This window comes from Chlorocebus sabaeus, chromosome 1 (assembly GCF_047675955.1).
Source record: "Chlorocebus sabaeus isolate Y175 chromosome 1, mChlSab1.0.hap1, whole genome shotgun sequence".
Taxonomy (NCBI): Eukaryota; Metazoa; Chordata; class Mammalia; order Primates; family Cercopithecidae; genus Chlorocebus; species Chlorocebus sabaeus.
This window is the reverse complement of record NC_132904.1, coordinates 15,683,841-15,705,791: the sequence shown is the minus strand read 5'-3', so window position 1 is coordinate 15,705,791 and position 21,951 is coordinate 15,683,841. Positions and strand designations below refer to the sequence as shown.

Here is a 21,951-nt window from a genome sequence, read left to right as displayed (position 1 = left end):
CTGGCGGACTCTCAGCCGTTCACCCGTGTGCACACTCACGTGCCCCCCGCTTCCCCAAGCCCGTACAAAGGGTAACGTGCAAGCATCCTGAGTCACACCTGCACGAGCATCCTTGCGCGCACGTGCACGCTCATATGCACTCGATCTTGCACGCACAAACTCTTGCATATGCTATTCTTATAGTCGTACACTGGGCTTGAGGTCTGGGAATGGAAGGAAAAGTGGAATCTTGGAGCTGTCCCAGGGGACAGAAACGCTGGAGGCCGGGGCACTGGCGCGAGGGACGCGGCTGGGGGCGGGGGAAGGGGTGACCCAGAAGCTCATCTTCTCCTGGAAAGTTGGGAGGGGGGAACAGGACAAGTCCACGGGGTTCCCCTAAACTACCGCATTCCCCCAAGAAGGGATTTCTCTAGAAGCGTGGCGCCGCGAGGACGATCGAACACAGTCCTTCGGGTCCCTTGAGCGGGGGGAGGGGGGTGGGGCGGAGGGGGGTTAGAAAGCCGCTCCCGCCTCCTAGTGGTCAAGAAAGGGTTAAGTCGGCAAGTCAGCAAGCGAGGGAGGAGCCAGCGAGTGCGGGAAGGAGTGGGGGTGGTTGGGAAGAGCTTCCTCGCTGTCCCCACTCTCCCTCGGCTAGCAGCCTGGGCGCACGGACCGACGGACTGACGGACTCTCGAGTGGACAGTGCAGCTAGTGGGGCGCGGGCGCTGGGCGTTGACGGCCAGCCCCAGCCCTCCCCGCCCCGTCGCGCCCCGCCCCGTCCCGTCGGGGCCGATGGCTCCTCCCGAGGCCCGCAGCCCGGGGGGCGCAGGGTAGAGCGCAGCGGCCCGGCCACGCAGCCCGGGGACTCCCGGGCCCTCCCGGAGCCCCGCGGGGTACCCGCCGTGCATCCGGCGGGCTCAGGGAGCGAGTGGGAGCACCCTCCCCCCGTCGCCCCCTCCCCCGAGCGTCGAGACAAGATGCTGCCCGGGCTCAGGCGCCTGCTGCAAGGTAAGAACCCCGGCGGCGGGAGAGCGGAGGGCATCCTGGGGAGAGAAGCAGGGCGTCCCTTCTTTCAGGGATCTAGGGTGGGGCAGTTGGGGATGTGGGGTAAACTGGGGAAGGGGAAAAGCTCAGCGCTGGGGCCGCGCCCCCGCCGCCAGGGCTGCTCTCAGCAGGAGGGCACTTGGCTAGGAGCCTGCGGGCGCGTGCGAGAAGCTCGTGACCGAGGTGGGACGCAGGGGGCAGGTGGACCCGGCCTGGAGGGGGGAGGGAAGCTCAGGTTCCACTGTCCCGGCTCCACTTGCTCCGGGGGACGCCGAGGACTCGGGCCGGCTGGGGAAGCGCCGACTCAGCAACTCCTCCTGCCCGGTGCCTCAGCACTTTCTGGCCACCTGGGAAGACAGGAGGTGTGGGTAGGGGGCTGTCTGGGGAGGTAGGAGGCGCAGAGGGAAATCCAAGTGGCCCTCTTTGGTAGGACAGATGGAGGGCGCTAGAAAGAGGATAGTTCTACTGATTGAGTGACAGATAAGGGTGTGGGCCAGAGATTGGGGGTGGGGTGGGGAGGGGTCAGGGGGAGAGTGATAGGAAGGGGAAGTCAAAGATGGAGAAAGTGGTGAGGGAAGCTGAAAGGAGGAGGAAGATGGAGCGGGGGAGGGGGAGAAGGAATAAAGGTTAGACGGGAAAAGCGTGGAGGGAAGTGGGACCCAGGTGAAGACCAAGGAAGAGGGAAGGAGAGGAAAGACCAGATCAGGGGAGGGGTGGGAAGAAGACTAGGGATGGGGACCCAGAATCCGGGGATAGAGGTAGCAGGAAAGAGAATTAGGACTGGGACCCTGGGGACTGGAATGGAAAAGGAGAATGGAAAGATCAGAAACCAGAGAAGGATGGGATGGTGGCTAGAGAAGGGGCATCAGGAACCGGGGAAGAGGGTTGGGGACCGGGAACCATGGGTGGGAGAAGGGCTGGAGAGGAGGGACAAGGAGGAGGAAGAGAAAGGCTGGGAGAGAGGGACTGGGGGCTGGGGGGTGCTGCCCAGGGATGAGACAAAGAGGCTTCTGGTAACCACTTCCACGTGGGAAGCCCTCCATTCCCAAAGCGCCTGCCTGCCACATCTCTTCTCTCAGGGAGTGGCTGGTGGGCCAGATGGGGGGTGCTCTGAGCTCAGAGCCTTGGGGGTGGCTGTGAGGGACAGAGGGTGAAGACTTTGGAAGGGGAGTGGCAGCCTCTGAGGGTGGGCAACCAGGCTGGCTCCTGTGCTGCCATTTATTTATCCGGCCCGGACGTTGGATTCTGCAGCCACCGCCACCACCACGGTGGCTGCTTATTTTGGGGTGTTACATTCTGGCAGAGTGAGAAGCTGTTTGCAGCAGCTCTAAACCTCCGTCACCCGCGTCAGTGCCTCCCCAGGCCCCTGCGTCACTGGTATCACCACCACCTCCATCCCACTCCTCAGCTCCCACCTCCTCAGCCCCTGCCCCCTCAGCATCTGCCCGCAGGCCCTGGCCCTTCCCTGAAGCAGCCTGTTGGGTGTGGAGCCCTTGCTTCTCATCTGGGACCCTGTGCCCCTCCTTTCAGAGCAAGAGGCCTCCGCTGCCTTTCCAGGGAGCATCCCACTCTCCACCAGAGACTCTGCCCTGTGGGTGGGTAGCCTGGATCCTGCCTCCTACCTTGGGTCTAGTTTTCTCCTTCTCAAGTTCCTTCTTCTACAGGGGCCTCCAGCCCAAAGAGTGGCCTGTGGGCTGAGAACTTTGTTTCTGAGCCTTGGTACTCCAAGGTTTAATAGCCAGAGTCCTGAACAGTGGTCCCTCAGTGAACGGATACTTTTGGCTCTGGATACTTCAGCCTTCCGGGATCAATACCATGTTCTAGCCTCTCTTGGCTCCCTCCCCTGGTCAGTTCTGGCCATATCTTCTGGACAGGGGTCATCTCTTCTTGACTCCCAAATGTAATTACTACTCTAGAGCAACTGCAACTGGAAGCCTGGGAGATGAAATTTGCAGAGAGAGCTGGAGTCCCTTTCTTGCCTTGACCCTGAAATAGTCACACAGACTCAGCATTGTGGCTGGCCCAGCCCTAGGCACCTGTGTGCAGTTTCTCTCCTGTCTTTACCTCAAGGGCAGTGTCTCACACATTCAGGCGTGGTTTCCGCGGAGGATGTGACGACCTCTTAAAGAAAGGTCAGAGAGTCTCTCTGACATGGGCTTGATGCCCCTCTTTTCCAATCTGGGTTCCACCTTGTACTAGCTGCATGACCTGAGGCCACTGTGTCATGTTTCTGGGGCTCCCTTCCTTCATCTGCAAATTGGGGGCCACAATACTGACCTCTAGGGGGTTATGTGTGTGGTGTTTAATGTATAAAGAAGTTAACATGTACAAATGCAGTGCCTGGGACAAAATAGGTGCTTCCTGGTTTCCTCCTACCCTGCTGTACTCTCCCCTGCAGCTCTAGCCATCCCCTGCTGACTTTAGAGGAGGGGGTGAGCAGAGAGGGTGGGGGAGGCTGCTACAAAGGGCTTTCCTCTGTCCATGAAGTAGTGGAGGGATGAAATGAAGGCTTCTGAGAAAGACAATGAGGGCAAGCTGTAGAGATCTGGTCAGGAGGCCTGGGGTGCTCAGAAACTGACACTGCCCCTCCCCAGCTCTCAGCGGTGTTACCTGTGACATGAGGGGTCGGCTCTAGGTGGCCACCGAGGTATCCCCCTTTCCAGCTCTGACACTGTGCATCTTGCCCCAGTCTCCACCAGGAATTCACAAAATGAAGGCCAGGAGCAGAGCTGTGGTCCTCGGGAGAAAGAGGAGGCCTGGGCCTGGAGGGAAGGAGTGGTGGTGAGGAGGTGTGAGAACAGGGGGTGGGGAAGGGACATGGCAAGAAAGAAAAGGGCACACACTGGGCAGGGCAGGGACCGAGGGCGGGAGAGGGAGGGAAAGGCATAGCTCTCTAGTCCTCCAACCCCCCAGTCCCGCCACCTCTGCCCTGGAGTGCTCACTCCAGCCCCAGCAGGCCTGGGGGCAGTGAAGCCCAGAGCCCCTCACTCTCCCCTCCTCCTTGCCTCCAGTGAGAGCCGCAGCGTGAATTATGGATGAGCTCCTTGGGTTACAGCTGCTTTGCACGGCAGTGGCAAGGGCCAGAAATGGCAACAGAGTCACTGTTATGCAGCAGCTGTTATGGAGGGGCGCCCAGCACGGGGTCACTCTTCAGAGGGCCTGCAGGGACCACTGTCATGGGCTGGGGGAGGTGAGCCCTGGCTGGGGGAGACATGGGAACAAGACGGAAGGAAGGAGCATGGGGAAAGAGAAGAGAAACAGTCTAATGCGGGCAGGTGGGGAGCAGGAGAGTCTAGGGAAAGAAAGAGGAGTAGGCACCCTTGCCAGCTCCTGCAGAGTTTACCCTCAAGCCGGAAGGAGCCCTGGTGCCAGGGGAATGGGCCATGCCTCTGGGGCCCTCTGAGATTGCACATCCTTCCCTCTGTCCCTCCTGGGGCAGCGGTCAGTGCGGAAGCTGGGGAAGAACTCTGTAATCCTCCAGGGGCTGGTGGCCATCAGGGCTCACACTCTGGTGAGCTTGTGGATAAGGGGTAGGATTAAGGGATCAGAGAAGGATTTGGCTTCTTTTGGTGTCAAGTCCTTAGGGAGGTAGAGATCAGAGGGTGACTCTGACAGGAAGGGAAGTGCCCTGGCTGGGCATCGAGAGACTTTTCTAGCCTTTTCCCTCCCAACACTTTGCTGTGTGACCTTGGGTAAGTCGTTTGCTCTCTCTGAGCTCCAATCATCACCTCAGTAGAACAGATGCTTGAACCAGAGGAATCGAGGGGACCTTTCCGGCTTTGAAATCTCTAGTTCTAAGCCCCAAACCTCAACCCTCATGAAACCCACTCAGGGTCCCCACTGTGCTTCCACACTCCACCTCTGCCTGGTTCAGATGAGGGGTGAGAGACATTGCTCCTCCACCCCACGTGGGTCTGAGAAACTCAGGAGGAGAAAGTAATCGTGAAACGCCGCACGGGGGAGGGGTGAGAAGGGCCGAGAAACGCGGAGGTGGTGTGAACGAATGGAACAGCAGCCGCTGTGTCACTGAGTATTACATCACACCCAGCCTACACACGCACGGGGCCCGGCGCTCACACACACGCGGAGGACAGCCAGCACGCACCGACGCAGCACCGACGCAGCGCCGGGAGGGGCCGGGGACACTCACGGTGGGGCCCAAAAGCGGGGAGCAGCACACCGGGAGTGTGGATCTTCCACCCCGCACCTGTGTGCTCCCCCCTCTGGAGGAGGAACACCAGGGCAGCTGGGATGCCAGCACCACACTCGGGGCCTGTGGGTCCCATGCGTGCACACCTGGCTCAGCAGCACTGCATTTGGTGAGCACCTGGCTCACACCACTACCCAAAATCACAGACACATACACACATTCACACACACGGCAACCTCAGGAGCGTGAACATCACATACAAAACAACCACTAAGCATGTGCCGTTCGCAGCCTTGGAGATCCCACACTCAAAATCACCAGCCCCTCAGTCTCTCCCAGGGTCTCTGAACCCCAAGGAGCCCCAGGATCTCAGGGCACAGAAACAGGTCTTCCTCTCCTCTGCCTTCAAAAGCCTAGGATGTTGCTTGAAGCAGAAGGTGTTCAGTCACTGTGTGCCCAGGGAATGACTGCCTGGCTTTGGGGGTGCAGGCTCCCTTTCTCCCCAGGCAAAACTGCCAGAAGAAAATCCCTGGAGTCACCTGGAAATCATGAGAAAGTGTAGTGGTCGAGCTAGTTCCGGCCTAGAACTTTATCAGCTATAGTGACGGCAGGAAGGTAAAGGCCAGGGATGATGGGAGGCCCTGTCTGAGTACAGGCACCTGCACTCCACTCTCTAGTCCCCAGGCTCTCTGGGCCTACTTTTCCATCAGTATCGTAAGAAGGATGGATCATATTCAACCTTCAAAAGTTACTTTGGGGAAAAAAAAAAAAAAATTTGGCTACATGCGGTAGCTCATGCCTGAAATCCCAACACTTTGGGAGGCCAAGGTGGGAGGATTGTTTGAGGCCAGGAGTTTGAGACCAGCCTGAGCAACATAGCAAGACCCCATGCCTACAAATTTTTTTTTTTTTAATGGAGTCTCGCTCTGTCGCCCAGGCTAGAGTACAGTGGTGCAATCTCAGCTCACTGCAAGCTCCGCCGCCCAGGTTCACACCATTTTCGTGCCTTAGCCTCCCAAGTAGCTGAGACTACAGGTGTCCGCCACCATGCTGGCTCTTTTTTTTTTTTTTTTTTTTGTATTTTTAGTAGAGACGGGGTTTCACCGTGTTAGCCAGGATGGTCTCGATCTCCTGACCTCGTGATCCACCCGCCTCGGCCTCCCAAAGTGCTGGGATTACAGGTGTGAGCCACTGCGCCCGGCCAAAATTTTTAAACAATTAGCTGGGTGCAGTGGCCTGGGCCTGTGGTCCCAGCGACTCAGGAAGCTGAGGCAGGAGGATCGCTTGAGCCCAAGTGGTTGATTACAGTAAGCTGTAACCGTACCACTGCACTCCAGCCTAGGTGATGGAGCAAGACCCTGTCTCCAAAAGAAAAAAAGAAAAAAGTGTTTAAGTAACTGCGAATGAGGAGAGCCTGGGGTGTAAAATGCAGATTCCCAGGTTGTCCCCCCAGGAATTCTGCCTCGTGCCTAGGACTGGCTGGTGGCCTCACGTAGGGACCCACTGAGCCCTGACCCGTAAGGCCCCTCCCAGCACAGAGAGGCTCTGACTCTGCAAGGGTGAAAAGTACAGGAAAGTAGGGCACTAGGCACCAGTAGGCTGGCAAGAGCAGACCCCAGGGTGAGTCCATTTCACGTGGGCCTCAGATCTCCAAAGGGTCCCAAGTTACTTCCAGTCATTCTCCAGTAGAGTGACTTTGCCCCGCAGGGGACATTTGGCAATGTCTGGAGACATTTTGGTTGTCACAACTGGAGGCAGGGTGCTGCTGGCATCTAGTGGGTAGAAGACAGAGATGCTGCTAAGTGCCTTATATAGGGCTGCCTCCACAACAAGGAACTATCCGGCCCAACTGTCAATACTGAGGCAGAGAAACCCTGACGTTAGTCTTTTGACATTAATCTCTAGACAAGGTCAAACATGCAATAGTGAACACAGGAATGAAAAGATGATCATTCTTCAAACAATTCACAGTGCTTTCTACAATGGCCTTTCGGCATTATTTTTTAATATACCAGAAGCCTCAGAAAGTGGAAATGGCCAGGCCACTTGAGGCTGCAACGTTGTCCCCTGAGCCCCCAGACATGGGAGCGCCAGGGCTCTCGGCCTTTATTTTTATTTTTTAATTATTTCCCCCGAAACAGGGTCTTGTTGTGTCGCCCAGGCTGGAGTGCAAGGGTGTGATCATTGCTCACTACAGCCTCAAACTCCTGGGCTCAAGCGATCCTCCTGCCTCAGCCTCCCAAGTAGTTGGGACTACAGGCACATGCCACCATGCCTGGCTAATTTTTTTTTTTTTGTAAAGACAGAGGTCTCCCTGTGTTGCCCAGGATAGTCTCAAACTCCTGGCCTCAAGCAATCCTCCTGCCTTGGCCTCCCAAAGTGCTGGGACTACAGGTGTGAGCCACCATATTCAGCCGCATCTAGGCCTTTACCAAGTGGGTGGGCTGGCACTCCTGCCCTGGAAGACCACCTAGTCAGTTTTGCTTCCCCTCCCCACAGCTCCCGCCTCGGCCTGCCTCCTGCTGATGCTCCTGGCCCTGCCCCCAGTGGCCCCCAGCTGCCCCATGCTCTGCACCTGCTACTCATCCCCACCCACCGTGAGCTGCCAGGCCAACAACTTCTCCTCTGTGCCGCTGTCCCTGCCACCCAGCACTCAGCGACTCTTCCTGCAGAACAACCTCATCCGCACGTTGCGGCCAGGCACCTTCGGGCCCAGCCTGCTCACCCTGTGGCTCTTCTCCAACAACCTCTCCACCATCTACCCGGGCACTTTCCGCCACTTGCAAGCCCTGGAGGAGCTGGACCTCGGTGACAACCGGCACCTGCGCTCGCTGGAGCCCGACACCTTCCAGGGCCTGGAGCGGCTACAGTCGCTGCATCTGTACCGCTGCCAGCTCAGCAGCCTGCCCGGCACCATCTTCCGCGGCCTGGTCAGCTTGCAGTACCTCTACCTCCAGGAGAACAGCCTGCTCCACCTACAGGTGAGCCTGCCCTGTGCCCACCCTCAGCCCCTTTCTGCTTTCCTCTCTCTGTGGGCCCCTCTGCGCCCCCATCCTGGCGTGCGTCCCTCCTCTCTCCCCAGGCCACCCTTCCTGCCTCAGCATCTCCACTTCTCTCTGTCTCTGTCTGTTTTCTAAGTTTCTGTCTCTTTCAGATTCTCCAGGGGCTTTACTTTGTCCCTTCTGTCTCTCTCCCTGTTTAGGTCCCTTGCTGCTCCTCTCTCTCTCTCTCCCTCTAACTCCACAACCTTCACCTCTCTGCCTCTGCCTGTCTGTCTGTCTATCCCTTTCCATCCATCACTGCCTCTCTCACTAACTTGCCTCCCCCATCTGTCTTCTGCCTCTTCTGTCTGTCTCCCTTCACACACCCACTCTGCAAACACCCCCATGTCTGTCTGCGTGTGTGTATCTGTCTCTTTCTCTGATCTCACGTGTTTGCCTTCAGGGTACTCTGCCTTCCCCCAAGGTCCACTGCCCAAAGGCCTTTGCAGCTGTTTTTCTCACCCACCCTCAAGTCTGCCCACATCACAGGGAAGTAGAGAGAGAAGGCAGAGCCACAGCCACTGGCATTCCACAGAAAGTTGCGATTCTCTCCAATTCACTGGGTAATGGGACGGGAAAAGCCCACACCCCTTCTAGATTCTCGTTGTCCAAACCTGTCATCTCAATGCAGGGGAAGAAAGAAAAGGGTAAATCTCTGTTATGCAGCTGGAGAATGGATGCTCTGAAAATGGAAGGAATAACAGTAATTGTTATTTATTGTTATTATTATTGATCTAATTATTGTTTATTGTTGTTGTTATGCTGACTGTTTGACACGCAAATCCTCCCACTCCATTTCCCCAGGAAGCAATAACAGCCCCTCCAAACCACCCTAAGAAAATCTTCCCTTGGCTACAGAGCCTCTGGCTGGAAGGGGGTGAGGATATCCAAATTCTGCCCTCTCCCTACTGGAACCTGGAAGGTGCCGCCTCTGCCTCATCCAGGGCTAGTGCCTAACTAGTTACCAATCTGCTGGCTGGAAAATCAGGTCAGTGCTGATGATGCTAATGATAATAACAATAGCCATAACAATCTAACAAACATACTGAGCGCCCACTACGAGCTAGATGCTAAGAATACAGCACTGAACAGAAGAGACCAAACCCCCTGCCTTCGCAGAGATACCATTCCCATGAGGAGGGGAAGAAGTAAAATGCACAGTATATTGGAGAAATATGTCTTCTGTTATTCCTATTGTTGCCTAAATAGTGACAGGAATAGCAGTAGCTGCCACCACTTAGTGGGTACACAGGGTCAGTCCCTGTGCCAAGCACTTTACAGGTACCCACTCTGCTATTTACAAGCGTGTGGCTTTTTTTTTTTAACCTCCTCAGACCTCAGTTTTCTCATCTGTACAATGGGGGTAGCAAGAGCACCCATCTCCTAGGGATTCTGAAAGCATTAAATGCATGAATAATTTGTAAAGCACTTAGAATAGTGCTTGGCATACGGTAAGTGCTATATAAATGCTTGTTAAAATACTATTTTAAAAAAAGAAACGAGCCTTATTTAACATTGGTTTCGGTGAAGTGGCCCAACTTGGACTCCATCCTGAAGATGTGGGTCAACTTCAAGGATTATACTGAGGTCATGAGTGAGTCCCAGACAACACCCTCCTTTTGTCCTCTTCCTAAATTTGCCTAGCACCTCACAGTTTATGAAGTGCACTCAGCCACCTCATCTCATTTCTATAGCCCAGTTGGGAGATTATTTTTGCCTCCTTGTTAACAATGGAGAAGCTGAGGCTGGGGGCCCTGAAGACTCTATAGAGATATAGTCGCCTCTAATCATAAATCTTTCAACCATTGTCGATGTGACTGGAGGCTCATGTCTTCTCACCATCACGTTCAGCCTCACAACAGCCTGGTGATAGGGACAGTTAGGGGCACTAGGGACATGGAATGAATGCTCCTGAGGCCATATAGCCAGGAAGAGCTGGTGCTTGAACCTCATGGTCTGGCTACAAGGGGACAGTACTCTGGAGTACCATGAGCAGGCTCATGTTTGAAAGCACACACTTTGGACTCAGCAAGACCTAAGTTCAAATCCTGGCTCCTATATAACTTTGGACAAATTACTTAACTTCTCCCAATCTCCATTTCCTCATCTCTAAAATGGCAATCAGGATAGTACTAAATAATAATCTTTTTTTTTTTTTTTTTTTTTTGAGACGAAGTGCCGCTCTGTCGCCCAGACTGGAGTGCAGTGGTACGATCTTGGCTCACTGCAACCTCTGCCTCCCAGGTTCAAGTGATGTTCCTGCCTCAGCCTCCTGAGTAACTAAGATTACAGGTGTGTGTCACTACACCTAGCTAATTTTTGTATTTTTAGTAGAGACGGGTTTCACCATGTTGGCCAGGCTGGCCTCCAACTCCTGACCTCAGGTGATCCACCCGCCTCGGCCTCCCAAAGTGCTGGGATTACAGGTGTGAGCCACCATGCCCGGCCAATAATAATCCTTATTTAAGAAGTTTTGTAAGGATTAAAATGTAAGACATTTAGCACAAGGCCATACTCTCAAGATATGGGCACTATAATAATAATAATTACTATTACTACTACTACTACTACTGCTACTACTGAAATCAAATACTACTACAAATTGATCGTGCATTTAATGCTTTCAGAATCTCCATATCAATATATATTAGTTGTTTAGGAGGAATTTGGAGTCAGAGGTCCTGAGCTTGAATCCCTGGTCTGCTATTTTCTGACTTATTTAACTTTAGGCAGGTTGCTAACCCTCTCTGAACCTCACTTACTTTATCTACAAACTGGGAATAATGAAAATAATACCTTCCACCAAGAATGGCTGTAAACAGGAAACGAGTTAGTGTATAGAAAGCCCATAGTTCAGGCCTGGTGCGGTGGCTCACGCCTGTAATCCCAGCACTTTGGGAGGCCAAGGCGGGTGGATCACTTGAGGTCAGGAGTTCGAGACCAGCCTGGCCAACATGGTGAAACCCCATCTCTACTAAAAATACAAAAATTAGCCAGGCGTGGTGGCAGGCGGCTGTAATCCCAGCCACTAGGGAGGCTAAGGCAGGAGAATCACTTGAACCTGGGAGGTGGAGGTTCCAGTGAGCTGAGATCGTGCTAGTGTACTCTAGCCTAGGTGACAGAGCAAGACTCCATCTCAAAAAGAAAGAAAAAAAAAAACATAGTTCAGTGCTGAAAAAATGTTATTATTATGATCCCATCCTCCATTGACTCTTGGGCCAAGAACAGCAATCAGGACCTGAGGTCAGCAAAGGCTTGGGCAGAGGGGACCTCAGGTGGACACTGGGGTCTTCTGAAATGGGAAGTGTTTGTTCTCCACGCCCCTGGTATGAATGGTACCAGGCATCATGGGAAGGAAGCAACTTCACACCTGGCCTTTTATAGAGGAGATGGAAAAAACAGCCTCTGCCTGTGAACTGCCTGGTGGAGCTGGGCTGGGAGATGCCACAGGCAGGTGAGGAAATATGTGGGTTGGAGTGAGATCTGCAGGGTACAGGTATAACCCAAGATGGAGCCAGGCCTGCCCTGAAGGGGAGCTTTGGAGGAAGCTCCACCAGAGGACCACAGCTTTTCAGATTGCAGAAGGTAGACACGGAGATGGGGTTGGGTGGAGGTTCTCAGGGACTGTCTGCTGTATGCCAGGCACTGTGCCAGGTGAGTTCATTCATCAACAGATATTTACTGAGTACCTACCACATGGCAGGCAACGTTCCAGGTGCTAGGGATTCAGGGGAGAACAAAAACAGTGGCCCTGTTCTCCCAAAGCATATTCCCTACTCAAGTGTAGACAGATGATAAAGATACTTGTTTTCTATTATTATTATTATTATTATTATTTTGAGATGAAGTCTTGCTCTCTTGCTCAGGCTGGAGTGCAGCGGCACAATCTCGGCTCACTGCAACCTCTGCCTCCCAGGTTCAAGTGATTCTCCTGCCTCCGCCTCCCAAGTAGCTGGGATTACAGGCATGTGCCACCATGCCTGGCTATTTTTTGTATTTTTAATAGACACGGGGTTTCACCATGTTGGCCCGACTGGTCTCGAAGTCCTGACCTCAGGTGATCCGCCTGCCTAGGCCTCCCAAAGTGCTGGATTACAGGTGTGAGCCACTGTGCCTGGCCGAGATTTGTTTTCTCTTTCAATCATTACAATGGCCTGCATGGTTTTTGTTTGTTTGTTTTGTTTTGTTTTTGTTTTTGAGATAGAGTCTCACTATGTCACCCAGCTGGAGTGCAGTGGTGCAATCTTGGCTCATTGCAGCCTCACCTCCTGGGGTCAAACAATTCCCTCATCTTAGCCTCACCAGTAGCTGGGACTACAGATATGTGCATCCATGTCCAGCTAATTTTTGTAATTTTATAGAGACGGGGTTTCACCGTGTTGCCCAGGATGGTCTTGAACTCCTGAACTCAAGCAATCCACCCGCCTCGGCCTCCCAAACTGCTGGGATTACAGGCATGAGCCACTGTACACGGCTGGCCTGAATGGTTTAAAAACAGTCTTTACGCTCAAGCAGATCAGATCTCAGTTTAAATCCCAGCCACACCTCCAATTTGCTCTATGGTTTTGTGCAAGTTATTTAACCACTCTGTGCCTCGATTGACCCATCTGTGAAATGGGGATAACCTGTACCTTGGGGAGCAGGGGTTGTGAGGATTAAAGGAGATACTACTGAGCTCAGCCCAATGTCTCATACGAAGTGAGTATCCAATGAATGGTAGCTCTCCATTAACATTTACCAGGGAGGACACCAACTGAAGCCCAGCAAAATAAAAGCACAGTCCGAGGTCACCCGGCTAGTAAGGAACATGACCTAGAATTGGCCCAGGTCTGCCTGACTCCAGAGTGCAGTTGTTCAGTCGTCTCTGGAGTTGGGAGCCACGTTACTGCATATGAGCTGTTGGACCCTAGGCGAGTCGCTTCATTTCTCTGGGGCTCCCTCTCCTAACCTCTGAAATGGAGATAATAATAGTATCCACCTCATAAGGTTGTGACGATTAAGTGACTATATAGGATCTGTGTAGCACAGAGCTTGGCACGTGGTAAGAGCTCAGTAAGTTACCTGCTTGACATTGCTGACGCCGATGATGACGATGATACCCATCCTAGACTGATGAGCTCCGTGAGCGGGGGTGCCTGGCACAGAGTAGACACTCGGTACAGCTCTGTTGAATGAATGAGGCACATCCCAGAACTCACCAATTCATAAAAATCAGATGCGGATGGGATCTTAAAGATCACCTATCCCAAGGCCCTTGTTTCACAGATGAAAAGACCAAGGCACAGAGAGGTGCTTGGAGCTGTCCAAGGTCACACAGCCCAGCAGCTGATTTGATTAGTGTCAGAGCCAAGAGCTGGGAGTTTGGAGGGAGGCAAGGTTAAGAACAGGATGCTGTCAGGGAAGCGGGCAGGGATGCCGCGTTAAGATTCCAAATGGATGCAGAGAGCTGTGAACCGGCCGGTGGGGAGGCGAGGGAAATGTGGTTTTCGAAATGGAAAAGGATGACTTTAGCAGAGGCTCTCAGCCCAGAGGGAGGGGAGATAGGGAGGGGCGGAGGAAGAGCTAGGGCTGTGAAAGTCAAGAGCTTATTAATGCACAGAGAACGGTTTTAACAGGGGAGAGAGGAAGGACCGGATTTGAGAGCTACAGTCAAGGAAGTGGCAACGGGATTTGGCAACAGCTTGGATAGGGGGAGGGAGCAATGGACCCCAAGGTGGAGGCTCAGAGAAGGGACGGGCAGGACTTTTTGCAGAGAAACAAAAGGAGAGGAGAGGAGGTTGGAATCAAGAAATTCTGTGTGCCAAAACCTGAGGCTGTGGGTCAAAGGTACCTGAATTCCCTAGGATCTCTGAACCTTTGATCTACTCTTCCTGACCTCCTGAGGTCCCCGAAATGTGAATTACCCCTGCTCCCTCTCCCCCCACCCCTGGCCCCTTATCGATCCTCTGACCATACATCTCTGGGTGTGTCCTACTCTTGCTGACACTCCATAAAAAGAGGAACCCTATTTATGTGTTTGAGTGGCAGGGATTCCAAGCCTATCCCCTGGATGGGCCTGGAAGAGAAAAAGAGCACCAGGCCATGGTGAGCCAGTCTGAGGCCAGGGAGGTGCAAGGAGCCAGCTGGAGGCCTGAGCCAGGATTTGGGGTGGTGGCAGCAGGGGGCGGAGAACGCTGGTGTCAGAGGCAGCCGAGAAGGTTGAGGGGGACGGATCTCAATGTGGCCAAGAGGAGGGCTCTTGGCAGGCTCAGTTCCTGTAGCGAAGAGGGCGGAAGCCAGATGGGAGGGGGCGAGAACAGGCAGGAGCACAGGAAGGTGGAGGCTGTGGGTGTGGGCTGGGAGTCAACGCCCTCCCCCAACCTGAGGCCTCCGACCAGGCTCCTGGGTGGCAGGCACCACCGGGAGGGGAGTGTCTCCCCAGGCAGTGAGGGAGGGAGAGCCACAGTCAGGGAACAGGCCTCCCGGGGTGAGCTGGCCTGAGCAGAGTGGATGCTCCTGTTCTGAGACCCGGACCTCCTGGAACCTGCTGACCACAGTGATGCCCTGCACAAGAAGGGAGGACTTCAAGGCAGTGAGGTCAGGGAACTGAAGTCCTGCTCCCCTCGCTGGCAAGCCCTTATCTCTTTGAGCCCCGGTGCTCTCCTCTAAAAAAGTGAGATGGGCTGATGGGTGCCAAGGCATTAGCTCCCAAGTCAGCTGATCATCAGCTCACTAACCCTGGTGAGGTGGTCATAATGCAGAGTCCAGGAGTCCCCACTGCCACCGTGGGCCACACCCCCCTCTACCCCCCAACCACGTTAATTCTGAACCATAGTTCCAAGGTCCTTTCCATGCTAACGTGGCCTGATTAGGTGACTCCCTAGCCCCAGGCAGGTGGGACAGCACCTCTAAGGGGAGTAGTAATACAATGCGGCTTCCTCTCCTCTCCTGCCGCCTCTGGGGGTGGAGCTGATGCCCCTCACCGCAATGCCCAGCCTAGTAGCAGGATTTTGGTTCCCCCAGTGAGCTCCTCTTTTAAAGAAAAGGGACAGGACCCAATTCTAACTGAGCCTCTATTGTCATAGTAGCCACCATTTATTGATGGCTGACTATGCACCTGCCAGATACTGTACCCTTAACAGCATTTTATCATCCAGCCCTCCTTTAGCCTGCTGAGGGGGTTATACATAATAAGGAATGTTACACATACTGAGGAAACTGAGACTCTATGAGGTTCATACTTGCCTAAAATAGCACAGCTAGGGAAAAGACAAGCTGGATTTTGAACCAGGGCTCTAAGTGCTGAGTCTGTGGGCTTCATCATTGGACTGAATCCCTGTGTGCTGGGCACGTGTCCAGCACTGCCCTTATATGATCTTTATGTGAACCATCTTCTGGAATCCTCAGAACAAACCCAGGAAGTAGGTACACTCATCCCCATTTTACAGATGAGGAAACAGGCACAGAGAGATGACTGGCTTGGCCAACTTAAGAATAATAGCTAACAAACAAAACCAAAAACAAAAATTAAAAAAAAAAATGGCTAACTCATGGAATGCCACAAGGAAAGGTGTTCTAAGCACCTTCATACATGCTGCTTAATTTAACCTCCACATTATACAGATGAGGAAACTGAGTCACAGATATGCTGAGTGACTTGCCCAAGGTGGCATCAGTTAATGATAGATCCAAGATTTGAAATCAGAAAGGCAGTCTCCATACTCCCCAGTCTCCATACTTCACCAAACCATAAGTTCTGAAACTCAAACTGTGGTCCTGCCATGGCCGCATTGGCTTCCCTGGGGAGCCTGTAGACATGCGTATTCCCAGGCTGCACCCCAAACCTCCTGAATCAGAAACTCTGCCCCCCACCCTGCCGCCCACTCAGAGATCCGCAGGGGATCCTAATACACCCGAAAAGTTTAAAAACCACTGACCTCACCAATACCACTTTTTCCACAGCAAATAGGTTAGAGGAGGCAGAATTCAAATCCAGGATGCAATGAATCAAAAGGTCAACCCTTTCTCTTCTGCCACGGTGCACCCCCTTCCCTCCCTCGGCCCAGGCCCCAGCGGGGTCCGCACCCTGCCTTAGGCCCACCCTATTCTTCTGTGTCCCACCCCACCCCACCCAGGATGACCTGTTTGCGGACCTGGCCAACCTGAGCCACCTCTTCCTCCACGGGAACCGCCTGCGGCTGCTCACAGAGCACGTGTTCCGCGGCCTGGGCAGCCTGGACCGGCTGCTGCTGCACGGGAACCGGCTGCAGGGCGTGCACCGCGCGGCCTTCCGCGGCCTCAGCCGCCTCACCATCCTCTACCTGTTCAACAACAGCCTGGCCTCCCTGCCCGGCGAGGCGCTCGCCGACCTGCCCTCGCTCGAGTTCCTGCGGCTCAACGCCAACCCCTGGGCGTGCGACTGCCGCGCGCGGCCGCTCTGGGCCTGGTTCCAGCGCGCGCGCGTGTCCAGCTCCGACGTGACCTGCGCCACGCCCCCGGAGCGCCAGGGCCGAGACCTGCGCGCGCTCCGCGAGGCCGACTTCCAGGCGTGTCCGCCCGCGGCACCCACGCGGCCGGGCAGCCGCGCCCGCGGCAACAGCTCCTCCAACCACCTGTACGGGGTGGCAGACGCCGGGGCGCCCCCCGCCGACCCCTCCACCCTCTACCGAGATCTGCCCGCCGAAGACTCGCAGGGGCGCCAGGGCGGGGACGCGCCCACCGAGGATGACTACTGGGGTGGCTACGGGGGTGAGGACCAGCGTGGGGAGCAGACGTGCCCCGGCGCTGCCTGCCAGGCGCCCCCGGACTCCCGAGGCCCTGCGCTCTCGGCCGGGCTCCCCAGCCCTCTGCTTTGCCTCCTGCTCCTGGTGCCCCACCACCTCTGACTGCGGTGCTGAGATTGAAGAGGCCAGTGTCCGATACCCGCTTTCCGTCCACCCGGGGCTGCGGCTCCGGCCCCAGTCCCGCCCCCGCCCCTGGCCTTGCTGCTTCCCTTTCCCCTCCCAGCTCCTCTCCTCCCCCGAGGACCAGGCCTCCTCTCCTTGCCTGCCTCCTGGGCTGTCCTGACTTATGGCAGCCCCAAGAGGGCGCGTGTGGTGGCTCAGCCCTGCCCTCCCCAACTCTGGCCATTAATTCTTCCCCATCCCAAGGCTGGGGTGGGGCCCCCCAGGCAGCCGCTGACCCGCGCTCCTAAGGGCCCACAGCGGACTCCAAGGGGCTTTTGTCTGCAGAGCATCTTCTACCAGCAGAGCCTTTGGAAGCTCCCCCAGGGAGCCCCACCCAGGACCCTTTGGGGGATGCCTCAGTCAGGGCCAGGCTGATCCTGACCCCTGCTTACCCTAGTCCCCTCAACCTCCTGACACTGGAGGAATACTTTTCTCCTAAGTCTACCCTGGACACTTTTTAGGGCACCTGGAGAGAACTTTCCTCTCCACTGTGGCCCCTGCGTGGTGAAGATCAAAAGAAGTTGTTTGGGAAAAAAAATTTATTAAAAAATTCTATTATTTTACCTACTGTAAGATTTCTTGACTTGGGACCCCAAAAGTGGAATGAGGTCTCAGAATGTAAGGATTTCCGGGCCAGGAGGGTTGGAGAAGGGGAGCCTTCCCACGCCATCAGAGAACTTCCTGGTGGCTGGAGGTGGGGTGCGCTCTCCCTAGTGATGAGGAACTGAAGCCCTGCATTCCAGGTGAGACGCAGTCTGGCAGCCAAGAGTGGGTGCTGGTGGCACCTCTTCTCTTCATTTGTCCAGGGGAAGAGCTGCAGCCAACCCTGAGTTGTCTGGCGCCTGAGGAACGAAGCCTGGAGAAGACCTCCTGGCTGGTTAACAGCCTTCTTCCAGACCCTGTTCCTTCAGGAAACAAGAGCAGTTCTGCAAGGAGGAAGCATGTACACACTCCCGATCACAGACAGCCCAAACATGACTTTGGGTAAATGTGGAAAAGAAACTGCTCCCTCAGGGAAACGCAGCCCCGTGCCAGAGCAAACGTCTTAGCAAACAGAGACCAAGGCTGGGTTTCAGCACACACTTGCTTCCTTGGCTAACTGCCCTTTTGTAGTGCACAGCCTACACACCTGCACACAGCAACCCTGAGGATATGTGGTCTCTCTCTCAGCTCCTGTGAGGTAGAAACCATCAGGGATGAACCAGGTCAGAGAAGCAGGTTTCCAAACAGGCTAGAAGAGGGACTGAGGAGCTAGGGTGATCAGAGGGACGGGAATCTCAAATTGGGATACATTACTGGTTTGAGGTACAATCAGAACCTTCATCTTTCTGGTGTGTGGAAGAGAGGCTGGGAACTGGGAAGGGCTCAGGCTAAGAAGTCCTTGCATTGGAATTTAGGGGTAAGTCTCATCAGACTGAGCACTTGGAGAGAAGTTTGGTAGTTTGAATGTGGGGTTAAGAATCTAGCTTGGGCTAGATTGGGTGTGGTGGCTTGCACCTGTAATCCCAGCTAATTGGGAGGCTGAGGTGGGAGGATCACTTGAGGCCAAGAGTTTGAAACTAGCCTGGACAACAGATCAAGACCGAGTCTCTTAAACATTTTTTATAAAGAATCTAGTTTGAAGTGGGGTGTGGTGTCTTACACCTGTAATCCCAGCACTCTGGGAGGCTGAGGTGGACAGATCACTTGAGGTCAGGAGTTCGAGACCAGCCTGGCCAACATGGCGGAAAACCCGCCTCTACTAAAAATTCAAAAAAATTAGGCAGGCGTGATGGTGGGTGCCTAGAGTCCCAGGTACTTAGGAGGCTGAGGCACAAGAATCGCCTGAACCCAGGAGGTGGAGATTGCAGTGAGCTAAGATCACACCACTGCACTCCAGCCTGAGTGACAGAGACTCTGTCTTTAAAAAAAAAAAAGAAAAAAAGAAAAAAATCTAGCTTTGGAGGTGGGAATAGGAAGACAGAGGGGGCCTAGATGCTAGGGCTTGAGGAGGCAGGCTGAGGTTCTGTGACTCTGGCTGGGGAGGTCAAATGATCTTGAGAAGAAGAGGAAGAAATGAGAAGAAATCAGCATCTAAGCCTGAGGCAGGTAGACTGTGGTTAAAGGTGTGGGGTGGGTTGGGGGAGAGTGAGAGCAGCTGACCAGGAACCCAGGGAGCTCGGAGTCTGGGGTCTTGCAGGGAATTGTATCAGGCTGGCTCTGAGGAGGTTAATGGGTTGGACTGGGGGGACAGCCAGGCAAGAGCTCTGGTGGAGGAGGGGCTGCTGGGGCCTGGGCAGGGGGAGGGGGGCTGCTGGTAAATTAGAGGCAGGCTGTCCAGGTCACAGAATTATCATTGTGAAATATTCATGGGCCTTCAGTCCAGATGCTATTTCAGAACAGTGAAAGCAGGAGGAGTGTGTGAGCCTCAGGAAGAAGCCTGAAGCAAAGCCACTCTCCACCAACCCCCACCCCTCCCACCACCAGCCCAGACAGACCCACGGACGCCCATCATGTGCACACCCACACTCCTGAGCTCTCACACACACTCGCACCCAGCAGAGCCACATAGCACATGCAAGCACACCAACCACCCACAGCAGGTGCCCCCTAAATTCTGACATGCACACTGACATGCACACCCACTCAATCAGGACCCAACACAGAGACCACCTCCAGTGATCTCACATACACAGACCCCCAAGCTCTCCAAACAACCCAGATTTACCACCTTGACCCACACAGCCTGAAACAGGAGGAATGTTAAAGGCCATCCAGCCCAACCCCCACCAACGCTCTGATGGGGAAACTCTGATGGGGAAACTGAGGCCAGAGAAAGGAAGGGATTTGTCTGAGATTCCTCTATCCCCTGAAAAAAGCAAAAATTCATTCACCTCCTACATTCTGTGAGTGTACCCCCATTCTGCATTTTCATCTGCCAGACACCCAGCCTAGTTGTAATTAACTCCTCCCTTTCTCTAAATTCCTGTATCTATTCAGTTACCCAGTCCCCCACCCAGCCCTAGTCTATTCCTTCCTTCCCATTCTCCCCACCACCTCCCTGCTCCAGCTACTCATTACCTCATGCCTGGAATATAAAAGAAAACTGCGATAACCTCCTCACTGGTTTCCTATATGGAATCTCTCCCTTCCTCCCACCCAGCCATACCATGGTGACCAGATTCATCTGATCAAAATTTGCATATGTTATGATGTCACTCAGGAGCCTATAATGGCTTCCTGATGCCTATAGAGTAAAGGTAAAACACCTTAGCAAAGCATCAGAGATCCCTCAGAGTCTGGTACCAACTGCTTTTCGAGCCTTTTCTCTCACAATCTCATCCCAAACCTTCACTCCAGCTAGAATGTTTACATCATACTGGCCACCAGTTATCATGTATCTGAAACCCACCGATTGACTTTGAGTGCCCCCTAAAATTTCTCAGTCTCCCCTGAAGTAGGAAACCTCTCCCCCATCCTCAGATCTCAGACTGTAGAGCCCTTTCCCAAGGCCAAGACTGCACCTCTCTGACCATATATGGGGGTTCTTCAAAGCAGCAGCTAGAGGCTCAGGCTCTGGCTTCCTCCAAGCAGACGGCTGCCCCCGACTGGCCACCTGGGGAAGCACAGCCAGGCTCCAGTCGTCCGGAGCTGAGAATGAACATCTAACCGCCTGGGGAGAGGAATAGAAGGACACCAGATGATAAGGTTTATAAGCCCTTAAGCCTCTAAGGTTCTTACACCCAGAGTAGGGGGAGGGTTCTCAGCCCTGTTTTCCTAGCTGCAGGCTCCCAACTTTCGATCCCTAATCCGAGAGAAACTCCCCTCCTATGAAATACAGATTTGGGAGTCTCAGGATACTGTGGAAGCGAAATTTCCCAACAGACTCTGCGAAGCCAGGAGGCCAGGGATAGTCCAGGTGGCAGGCCCAAGGTCCAGCTGGGGTCAGGTTTCTATATGAATTTTTAATGCTTCCAGACAGACCTGTCAAATGTTCTGAAACCTGAGCATCTCCTTTCATCTCTGTACATGATGCCCTTTTCCAACCCCATTGACCCTGCAGGAGGGCAGGCCTGGGACAGATATTCAGCGGCCTCTGGAGAAACGGTTTGGGGACAGTAGAAGGGTGAATGACCTAGTTATGCTCCCACTAGTAAGCTGTGTGACCTTGGGCAAGTTACTTAACGTCTCTGAACATTAGAGTTTTGTGTTTTTGGTTTTGGTTTGGTTTTTTGGTTTTGTTTGTTTGTTTTGTTTTGCTTTTGTAAGCTGGGGACAATAGTGCCAGCCTAAATCAATTTGTTCTGGGGACTCAGTGCACTAGCCCATGGAAAGGTGACCTACCTGCTTGCTGCGATTATTCTCTTTCCTCAAGTTCTGCCTCCCTCTTCCGGCTTTTCTTCCAACCCCAAAGGTGTCTCTGGCTATTGCTTAGAAGGCAGGAGCTTTGGTTGGTTCTTCTCTCTCCCTTCAGGCCCAAACTCCCCACCTCAAGATCCTTTGGCCTTGTAGAAACTTCAGGCGAGGAGGTGGCAGGGAGATAAGAAAGTGGGCAAGGCTGGTGGAGTGAGAGAGGAGGATAGACAGCGAAGCCCTAGCAGAGGGGAGGGAAGTGGGCAGTGGAGAGAGGAAGGAAAGACCCTGCTCAGAGAGAGAAGAGCCAGGTGCAGACTCATTCCTTCATCTCTCCTTCCTTCCTTCTTTCCTTCCTTCCCTCCCTCCCTCCCTCCTTCCTTCCTTCCTTTCTTCCTTCCTTCCTTCCCTCCTTCCTTCCATCTGTCCATCTTCTCCACGCCTGGTACCATCACACAGAAGCAGAGAGGACTACACTTGG

At 54.1% G+C, this 21,951-nt stretch overlaps 1 protein-coding gene across 1 annotated transcript; it reads left to right on the top strand.

The window, feature by feature from the left end:
- Nucleotides 1–565: 565 nt before the first annotated feature.
- Nucleotides 566–17,701, top strand: RTN4RL2 (reticulon 4 receptor like 2). The gene is made up of 3 exons (XM_007998373.3): nt 566–987; nt 7,673–8,154; nt 16,329–17,701. Exons 1-3 carry the CDS (start codon nt 957–959, stop codon nt 17,076–17,078), a joined length of 1,263 nt encoding a protein of 420 aa, XP_007996564.1. The 5' UTR covers nt 566–956; the 3' UTR covers nt 17,079–17,701.
- The last annotated feature ends 4,250 nt before the right edge of the window (nt 17,702–21,951 follow it).

What these genes read in the sequence shown, in the direction of transcription:
- RTN4RL2 (XM_007998373.3), top strand. Translation starts at nt 957, where the DNA reads ATGCTGCCCGGGCTCAGGCGCCTGCTGCAAG. An exon ending in GCTCAGGCGCCTGCTGCAAG is followed by an intron (nt 988 to 7,672) that starts GTAAGAACCCCG and finishes CCCTCCCCACAG; the next exon opens with CTCCCGCCTCGGCCTGCCTC. An exon ending in ACAGCCTGCTCCACCTACAG is followed by an intron (nt 8,155 to 16,328) that starts GTGAGCCTGCCC and finishes CACCCCACCCAG; the next exon opens with GATGACCTGTTTGCGGACCT.